Source organism: Portunus trituberculatus, chromosome 18, assembly GCF_017591435.1.
Source record: "Portunus trituberculatus isolate SZX2019 chromosome 18, ASM1759143v1, whole genome shotgun sequence".
NCBI lineage: Eukaryota > Metazoa > Arthropoda > Malacostraca > Decapoda > Portunidae > Portunus > Portunus trituberculatus.
The window spans coordinates 13,840,549-13,850,548 of record NC_059272.1 but is presented as its reverse complement, the minus strand read 5'-3'; the positions used below and the strand labels follow the sequence as shown (position 1 = coordinate 13,850,548).

General features: G+C 48.9%; 1 protein-coding gene across 12 annotated transcripts in view; it reads right to left on the bottom strand.

Moving 5' to 3' along the window:
* Positions 1–10,000, bottom strand: part of LOC123505842 (ankyrin repeat and SAM domain-containing protein 1A-like) — an 86,255-nt gene that overhangs the window by 60,319 nt on the left and 15,936 nt on the right. For 10 of the 12 annotated variants that reach the window (XM_045257607.1, XM_045257608.1, XM_045257611.1 and 7 more), the window contains 6 exons: positions 5,930–6,201; positions 5,410–5,503; positions 4,702–4,834; positions 2,086–2,280; positions 807–1,116; positions 1–219 (listed from right to left, as the gene is read on the bottom strand). The exon at positions 1–219 is cut by the window's left edge. In XM_045257607.1, the coding sequence (XP_045113542.1) occupies positions 1–219; positions 807–1,116; positions 2,086–2,280; positions 4,702–4,834; positions 5,410–5,503; positions 5,930–6,201 (1,223 nt within the window). The remainder of the gene's footprint in view (positions 220–806; positions 1,117–2,085; positions 2,281–4,701; positions 4,835–5,409; positions 5,504–5,929; positions 6,202–10,000) is intronic. The other 2 variants (XM_045257614.1, XM_045257615.1) reach the window with 1 other exon arrangement.

The window sequence follows — 10,000 nt, the reverse complement described above, 5'->3', positions numbered from 1 at the left end:
CTGCCGGAGGTGGTGTCGGTGGTGGCGGGGCCTCCCCCGCGGCGCGTGACGGGGGCGCTGCTGGAGGAGGTGCTGCCCGGGCTGGTGGCAGCGGGAGGCATTTCGTCCGAGGAGGGCCGCAGGTGGCGCGAGTCCCGAGACGTCCTGAGGGAAGTGGAGGAACTGCGGCAGGAGCGTGGCGGAGGCGGCACCTCGTACACCCCGTCATCGTCACCTCCTCTGCAACACCGAGGAGAGAAGGGCTCAGCGGCATCCTTGACATTACAACTTAATGTGCTAACGATAAGCATCTCCTGCAGGGCGTGTATAGTGGTGTGCTGCTCCACCTGTTCCTGCCACGCCTACGCCTACACCTACACCCACACCCACGCCTACGCCCAGCACCCCGAGACACCCTCATTCCAGCTTGCACTGTTCCACCCACACACTACCTCCAAACATCGCTCGTCTACACACACCTGTCGTGCTCCACCCGCTCCAGACACACCCGCCCCGCGTCCCCTCCACCTATAATCCGGATTTCCGCACGCTGATAAGCGAATGTTCAGATTTATTTCGCTGAATAGCGCCAAAACAAAGAGCTATTTCCATGAGAATTTTATCGGTCCATGAAATTTAGCATTCAACATTTTCCTATAAAAGCAAACCTGATTGGCCGGAACAAAAGAAAGGCAGTGGCGCGGGGATCAACTGATCGGTGCTAACGCGTGATCCGTCTGCTTTTATAATGCCTCGCTGATCCCCGCGCCAGCTGCACCCGCCATCCACGCCACCCCTCCCTTGCTTGGCGCCCGACCCATACTCACTCGGAGGTCTGGCTACGGTAGGAGATGGAGCCCCGGTCGCTACCGCCGCCGCCGCCGCCGCCTCCTACAGTTTTGGGTGGCGGCGGCACGTCGTAGATGGACCAGTCTGACGTGGCCTCAGACACCCGGCTAGCCACGGACGTCCGCCCGTCCCGGTCAGACATGCGGCTCTCCCGGTCAGAGGTGCGGCTCTCACGATCCGAGGTCCGACTCTCCCGGTCCGAGGCTCGACTCTCTCTGTCGGAGGCACGGCTCTCTCGGTCCGAGGCCCTGCTGCTGGCCCGGTTCTCCCCTCTCCCGCCATCACCGTCTGTTTGGGAGATGCAAGGTGGCAGAATTAGCAGTGGCAATGTTGATTGTTTCAAGCACACATTCGCCAACTCACTCACACGCACGCACGCAGGCACACACGCACGGACACACACACACACACACACACACACACACACACACACACACACACACACACACACACACACACACACCAGGCAATACCACAAATATAGTGACAATGCTATGAAATCAAGGTAAACCACTACAGATACCACAATAAGCTAAAAATGCGTTACAATATACAGGTCACTCATCACTGAAGCAAAAATAATAATAATCATAAAGGACATGATAATTTTACTTTCTAAAACTTGTGCATGAGACACGTGAAGGGCGAGTGCATGTTTACTGCCACGAGGAAAATTAAATAAATAAATAAATAATACACTACAGCATGACCAAAATTACTTCCCTACAAGTGTCTATAAGGTTTGGGGATCATGACATAAGGAAAGCTCTTGCAGGCCACCACTAAGGCGTCCTGTTCTTAAAGAGCTCCATACTGTGGTGGCTGGTTGAGACTCCCTGCATCCTTCCCGCCTGCTTCACTGCTCTCTGCTGGCCGCTTCACTCAGCTAAAAGCGATGGCGAGCGGTCTGAAACTTGGGCCAGCAACAGAAACCACTATGTCACCATCAGATAGCGATGGAGACAGTGGAAGAATGGCACTCAGTGGAAGGAACAGCAAGGAACAGCATTACTCTCTCTCTCTCACTTTCTCTCCTGTATGACTGATGCTGCAAGGCGAATAGTTGGTTTCCAGGAATGCAGCGGCAGCGTAAGCCTCGCGCGTGGGGCGGGATGGGTGGGGTGGATGTGGCATGTGGAATGTGAATGTGGAGGTGGAGGCCAACCATGATCGGTGTGTGAGGGATGGGGAAACTGAAGTATTGTGAAGGAGGAGGAGGAGGAGGAGGAGGAGGAGGAGGAGGAGGTGGAGTAGTACCTTCCACTGACATCTCTGGGTGGACGATGGTAGGGATGAGGACATTCTCGTAGGGCGACCCCACCTCAGAGGGCGCGGGAATGGCGGGCACGGCGAGGGGCGACCACGAGGGAGGCGGCCACACGGGCGGCGACCACGGTGGCGGGTCCCCGGGGTCCTCGTCGTCGTCACTCAGATTAATGAGATGACCGTGGTCTGGGTGGTGGTGGTGGTGGTGGTGGTGGTGGCGAAGGGTATGGAGTGTAATGGTATAAATGCAGTAACAGGTAATGATTTGTGTGGTGACGTGTGGTGGTGAGGATGTGACGAAATGGTTGTGTCAGTGTATGGTGAGGAAGAGTAGAGCATAAGATGATATGAATGTAAAAATAAGGTGACATGTGTATGGTGTGTGGTAGTGAGAATTAATGGTAAGAATGTCGTGATGGCATTGTAAACAGTGAAGGCAGCGTAATGTGGTGTGGTGTGGCGGAGAGTTGCATTATTATTACAATGATGACCAGTGACAGTGTGTGGCGGAGTATAGATATATAGATCAGTGGCAGAGATACACAGTGATATACAGTGGCAGTGAGGTCAGGTTGGTGGATGTGGGGATGGTGAGTGGAGGTGATGAGTAGAGGTTGTGGTAATGATATGCAGGTGTACGTAGAAGGAAAATGATTGAAGAGCAACAATATCAGATGAGATTGATGATGGTGGTGGTGGTGGTGATGAGTGGTGATGATTGTTGTTGTTGTGGTGGTTGTGGTGAATGGAAGGCGAGCGTAGGTCGATAAGTAGGCAGGACCGTGTAGGAAGAAGGGAGAGGAATGAAGAGCAACAATAAGCATATCAACAAGCCATCAAATCATTACCATGCCATAACTTGACAAACACAATTCACAAAACAAACAAAATAAGAATCAACAATACTTACTCGAAAGAAATAAATCGATATATGCATCAAAATCATACATAATGAACAACACTATAAGACTTACATTATTTAAACCAGGGACTAATCCAGAAGACTGACAGTTTTACTCAGTCAGTGAATGAATAAGAGAAAGAAGTACAGACACGGGAGTTGAAATTCAAGTGTTAAAGCCATTAGAGAGAAAATCCCCCTAAAAACACTGCTGGATAAGCCCCTAGTGTTGGCAGCAAGCAGGCCACAGGAAGGCTACGACAGGAGAGGGACTGCCTACGGGTGCGCACTTCCCTTACACACACACACACACACACACACACACACACACACACACACACACACACACACACACACACACACACCAATGAGAGACAAGAGAGAAGGGAGAGTGGAAAGCATGGGAAGGGAGGAAGCCACTTGAAAACTTTCGTCTCGTTATTTCAAGTTGATTTAGTTTAATTTTTCAAGTGGTGTTGGTGGTTTGTTTTATTTCTATCATCATAATACTGCAAACCTAACCACCATCTTTTTCATTGTTACCAGGCTCTCCTTCCCAACTCTCTCTCTCTCTCTCTCTCTCTCTCTCTCTCTCTCTCTCTCTCTCTCTCAATCCTGTAGGTCTACTTTATGAATACGGGATAAAAGTGATTATTTTCAAGCTTCACAATGTGCGACTACGGTTCCTTTGTTGTGTGTGTGTGTGTGTGTGTGTGTGTGTGTGTGTGTGTGTGTGTGTGTGTGTGTGTGTGTGTGTGTGTGTGTGTGTGTGTGTGTGTGTGTGTGTGTGTGTGACGTAGCCTGTTTATATGATGAATACAATGCAGTGTTACAACAATGTAATTAATTTTTTTGGCGGCGTACTTTTAATCCTGTAACTTGCAGAATTATTTTTTCTTCATATTATTATCATTTGGATCATTACTATCATCCTTTTTATTATCATTATTATTACTTTCGTATCAATTACCAGAACCTCTAACTGGACAAAGAAAAACATAACAATTTCGAACCTCGGCATTATCTCTGAAATAATCACAGGAACAGAGGCAAGAAAACCATGCAAGTGAAGCCAAGTGTTGTATATTACGGTAAGCTGACTTATCATCCACCCTCACACCTAACACTCTCTCTCTCTCTCTCTCTCTCTCTCTCTCTCTCTCTCTCTCTCTCTCTCTCTCATTTCCTTACCCTCCATCATCTTTAACTGTTGTCTTATCTCCTTACCTCCTCCACCAACACCTGACTACCTCCCGCCCTGCCCACCCACCTGCCTAGCTCTCTCGTGTCGTGGGAAGGAGAGTGGGTGAAGGGCGCATGAAATTTACGAGAAGTGAGAAAACGGGAAATGGAAGAGAATGGAAAGGGAAAGAATATAGAATGAAACCAGGAAAAGTAAGAGAAATAGATCATTTCACCAATTTTATATATAGAAGCTCTGGATTGTCTTTTTCTTACTAGCTCAAGACGACGACGATGAAAAGAGCATAGAAACAGGAAATGAGAGAGAGAGAGAGAGAGAGAGAGAGAGAGAGAGAGAGAGAGAGAGAGAGAGAGAGAGAGAGAGAGAGAGAGAGAGAGAAACAACTTATCTAACTGACACGAGGAGGAGGAGGAGGAGGAGGAGGAGGAGGAGGAGGAGGAGGAAAAGTGAGTTACGGTTAGACGGCCAGGAGAGGCTGAGAGGAGTGGTTACACTGGCGTACATTTGATGAGGTTGGTGATCTCCTGAGTGATGGGCGTGTTGATGAGGGAGATGGTGTCCAGCACGGTGTGTCCCCGGTCGTCTCTCACCTCAGGGTCAGCGCCAGCCTCCAGCAGCACCCGAACCACGTCCACCTGCAGGAATCAGACCCACACCACCACACCAACCCACGCCACCGGAGAGAGAGAGAGAGAGAGAGAGAGAGAGAGAGAGAGAGAGAGAGAGAGAGAGAGAGAGAGAGAGAGAGAGAGAATTCCCATTAATAAGGTTAATAACAGACATCAATACAAAAAGGCACCATAATCATTTCCTTATATATACAGAAGGGATAAAATAATTGATCACGGCAAACAAAACCGCCTTCAAGGACTACTACACACACAGTTAATAAAGGTGCCAATGCGGCAGACACTACACGGGTCATGGGTGTACTATACTACACAGGCCACAGGGACCGACACACTACCACACGAAGCGGCGCGGGAAGGCTGGAAGAGGGACGAGGGAGCCTGAGGGAGGGAGGGAGGGAGGCGCGGGGGGAGAGGGAAAGTGAACCGAATGTTGGTATAGATAAAGGCATGATAATTCCGATAAAAAATGGTGCTATCGATGGATAAAACACGTGATAAGAGTGATAGAAAAATAAAAAGAAATAGAAAGTTGTTTTGACCTAGAGTGGTGTAGAGAAGAGATGAAGGCGGCACAGTACCTTGCCACAGAGTGCGGCCTCGTGGAGGGGCGCTCCCTGCCCCGTGCGCACATTGACGTGGTGGCCCCGCGTCAGCAGCAACTTCACTACTTCCCTGCTCGCCGGCCAGGCAGGGATAGGAGAGGAGGGGCGGCGGGAATACAGATACAGGAAAACCAGAGTAGTAGTAGTAGTAGTAGTAGTAGTAGTAGTAGTAGTAGTAGTAGTAGTAGTAGTAGTAGTAGTAGTAGTAGTAGTAGTAGTAGTAGTAGTAGTAGTAGTAGTAGTAGTAGGAATGGATGAAGGAGGACGGAGATAGGTGGCAAGGAAGGGAAGGGGGCGTTAGTACAGGGAGTGTTGTGGCATTAGCGGCCGATGAAGGGCGGCCTGTATGCAGCATGACAGTGTTACCGGCCTTGTATTTACACATGTACAACTTCAACACAGATCATGAGACTGTTACTACCACTACGAGCCATTCTCTGTTGGGCTGCCTACGGCTCCGTGTTAGTTAGGGTTCCCTGCACGCCACGTCACCCACCTGTGGCCATTCCTGGAGGCGCGGTGCAAGGGCGTGTGTGGGAAGACGGCAGCGCTGGCGGCAGCCACGGTATAAGGCCGCAAGAGGTCCGGGTGTGCCCGCACCAGCACCTCCACCGTGTTGAGGCGGCCGTACTGCGCCGCCAGGTCCAGCGCCGTCTCTGCCTGCAGGTTGGGCACGGTGGGATCCCCGCCGCGGGCCAGCAGAAGCTGTGCTGCCTCCGTGTGGCCATACTGCGCCGCGCAGTGCAGAGCTGTCTCCCCGCCTTTGTTCTGGAACATAAGGACACGTTGTCATGAGACGTCAAGTCCCTGTGTGCAGAAATGTGACGGCATCAATGGCGCGGCCCTTCCATCATGAGAAGCGAGGCCCTTCCACCACGCCAGCCGTCAAGGCGAACTAAGGGGGCGGCCATGTGTCCCTCGAATATAACCGATTACCCCGCACCCGCTGATGCTGACGTGACTTGTTAGCTGCCCCTGGGAGGCCGAGAAGGGAGCACGGCAGGGCTACGAGCCAGGGATTGAGCCAGGTCAGGCATAAATGAAAAATTAAGGGACATGTGTACAAAAAAAATGAGAGCAAAACGCCTAAAGGAGAGCAAAAAGCGTACATACGGATAAAAATAAATAAATCATTAAATAAATAAACCAAGATGTGGTTGAAAACTGGATATGAAAACCTTAAATATCTTACTTTTAAGCAGAGAAGAGCAAATTCAGAGAGAGAGAGAGAGAGAGAGAGAGAGAGAGAGAGAGAGAGAGAGAGAGAGAGAGAGAGAGAGAGAGAGAGAGATTCATCATAAGAGACACATCACCCCTCGCCATCACACTCACTCATTATTCTACTCCACTACACCCTTTCAGTTCTCTCTAGCTTAAAAACTCTCACCCCTTTCCCCCTTCGCCCCTAGCCCAGCCTCCCCATTAACGCCCCCATTAGAGCACCACTAAAAGGCCCTCTGCTGCTAATTGTCTAACTGCTTGTTTGACGCGGATCATCACCTTCCCCAGTAACGCCCCTCGTCATCTTCACACCTCCAGCACACTCTCCCTACAACACTTCTCCTCCCCTCATTCTTCATCTCCACCCATTAAGATAGCTCTCAATTTTTCAGTGTCTACTTTGCTCCTTTCCTTAACTCTTTTCCATCCTGTTTCCTTTGTTAGTTCTTCACGATGTACTGTGTTTTAGTGACTCTGTTTCTATGCTATCTGTCTTAACACATCTTCCTGCTTCTCTTAACACTAATTTTTCTTATGTACTTTTATAATAGCTCTCTCTCTCTCTCTCTCTCTCTCTCTCTCTCTCTCTCTCTCTCTCTCTCTCTCTCTCTCTCTCTCTCTCTTCAAACTTATCCAACAGAGCCTCCCCCTGCTTTTCCTCCCAGTGCCTATCACTTTTCCCCAGCACGCGGCTCCCTTCCTCCACTTCCTCCCAAATGGGCCAATATGGTGAACCCCTTCCACTATTTGTATACCTTTCCTTAATTAATAAAGCCCAACACCCCGAACTTTCCTCCCCTCTCTCTCTCTCTCTCTCTCTCTCTCTCTCTCTCTCTCTCTCTCTCTCTCTCTCTCTACCACTTCCACCACCTCACTTTTTTTTTCTCCTAAACTCATCTCATTTTATTTTCCTTCCGCTCTCTTCACTTCTACTATCTCTCTATTTCTCTTTCTCTCCTTTCCTTCCTCTCACATTCACTTCTACTCTCCTCAACTCTCCTTTCTCTTCTCTCTTTCCTTCCCTGATCACTCCTATTCTCTTCTACTCCTCTCCTTTTCTCTCTCTTCTTCTTCTTCTTCCTCTTCCTCTTCCTCTTCCTCCTCCTCCTCCTCCTCCTCCTCCTCCTCTAGGAACACTGCGGGTCATTAACCTTTCCTCGCCGTCAGGTAATGCCTCAGGATGTGCTGAGGATGAAATGATTAAAGTTCTTTTCCTACGGAACCTCAAATACTCCTGTCTCTGCCGTTGTGATAGTTGGCTCCAGTACAAGATTATTATTGGTGGTGGTGGTGGTGGTGGTGGTGGTGGTGGTGGTGGTGGTGGTGGTGGTGGTGGTGGTGGTGGTGGTGGTCGTCGTCGTCGTCGTCGTCGTCGTCGTCGTCGTCGTCGTCGTCGTCGTCGTAGTAGTAGTAGTAGTAGTAGTAGTAGTAGTAGTAGTAGTAGTAGTAGTAGTAGTAGTAGTAGTAGTAGTAGTAGTAGTAGTAGTAGACGTGGTGGTGGTGGTGGTGGTGGTGGTGGTGGTGGTGGTGGTGGTGGTGGTGGTGGTGGTAGTAGTAGTAGTAGTAGTAGTAGTAGTAGTAGTAGTAGTAGTAGTAGTAGTAGTAGTAGTAGTAGTAGTAGTCGTATGAAAAACATCACCACCACCACTAACAACAACAACAAAAACAAGAACATCATCATCATCAGCAGCAGCAGCATCATCATCAGCAGCAGTAATAAGTAGCAAAACCACGTCACACAGTACATACAAAGAGGCACCGCGCGACCTTTCCTCTCACACACAGGAATGTCTACTTACCTCTAGTGTTCGTCTTTAACACTGACCTCCCCTCCCCCTCCCTCCCACGCCCCTCCCCCGCCCGACACTCTTAACTTTCCCTCGCCTCCTTCATCCTTCTTCATATTCCCTGTAACCTACTTATTTTTACTTACTTTGTCTTATTAATATTCTCTCTCTCTCTCTCTCTCTCTCTCTCTCTCTCTCTCTCTCTCTCTCTCTCTCTCTCTCTCTCTTTCGCTGCTTCATTTTCGTCTTTCTTTTCTCTTATTAATCATATTCACTTCATCAATTCTCACTTCTCCTCTTTCATTATTCTACTTCCTTCCCTTCCTCTTTCCTTCTATATGTCCTTTTATCTTCTTCTCTTTCTTCATACTCTACGCTAGTTTACTCCTAATCAGTTCTTCCTTCCCTCCTGTATCTAGTTTCCCTTCCTCATAACTTTCTTCCCTTCACTTTTTCCTTCCTTCATAATTCCGCTTCTCTCCTTCTCCTCATCAAAAATTTCCTTCCTTCAACCACTCGTCCTTCTACTCTTCCTCTCCAACCCTCCTCTACTCAATACTTTCCTTCCTCATAACATCTCATCCCATTACAACTCATTACTCTCTCTCTCTCTTCCTTGTCTCTCCTCCCTCACCCCTCTATGCAGTATTCTTCCCCCTCTCCCTTTCCCCCTTTCCTCATTATCTCTCCATCTCCCCTCACTCTTCCCTTCCCCTCTCTTTTCCTTAATGGTTAAAATACACGCACTCATACATTACGACTGCTAATGGGAGTGAGAGGAAGGGAGGAGAGGAGAGGGGAAAGGAGGGGAGGGGAGGGGAGGGGAAGGCAGGGGAGGGCAAGGGGAGGAAAGGAAGAGGAGAGAAAACAGGGGAGACGAGGTGAGGAAGGAATGAGGGAGGGAAAAGGACAATGTAAGTAAATTGTGAGAGAAAATAAGGATAGGTAAAAGGGAGGAGGAGGAGGAGGAGGAGGAGGAGGAGGAGGAGGAGGAGGAGGAGGAGGAGAGGAGGAGGAGGAGGAGGAGGAGGAGGAGGAGGAGGACAATGAGTAAAGTATCTACCAACAGAGTGCAATAGAGATGGTGGTGGTGGTGGTGATGGTGGTAGTAGTAGTAGTAGTAGTAGTAGTAGTAGTAGTAGTAGTAGTAGTAGTAGTAGTAATAATAATAATAATAATAATAATAATAATAATAATAATAATAATAATAATAATAATACCATGATTACAAAATAAATCCCCAAAAATAGAAAGCAAAACAAGAACAACAGGGAAGGGTTGGGGAGGGAGAGAGAGAGAGAGAGAGAGAGAGAGAGAGAGAGAGAGAGAGAGAGAGAGAGAGAGAGAGAGAGAGAGAGAGAGAGAGAGAGGAAAAGGGAGAGGGGAGAACACTGACCAACTGGTGTCAAAATTAAATAAATGAATACGGCATAATTTCCAGGCACCACATTAATGGCGGTGTTTCATCTGAACCAGCGCCGGCCAAATGTTAAACACGGTGTTTGAAATAGAATTAAAACGCGGTAATACGGCCGCTGCCCCGCGCTGTCTGTGTGTCC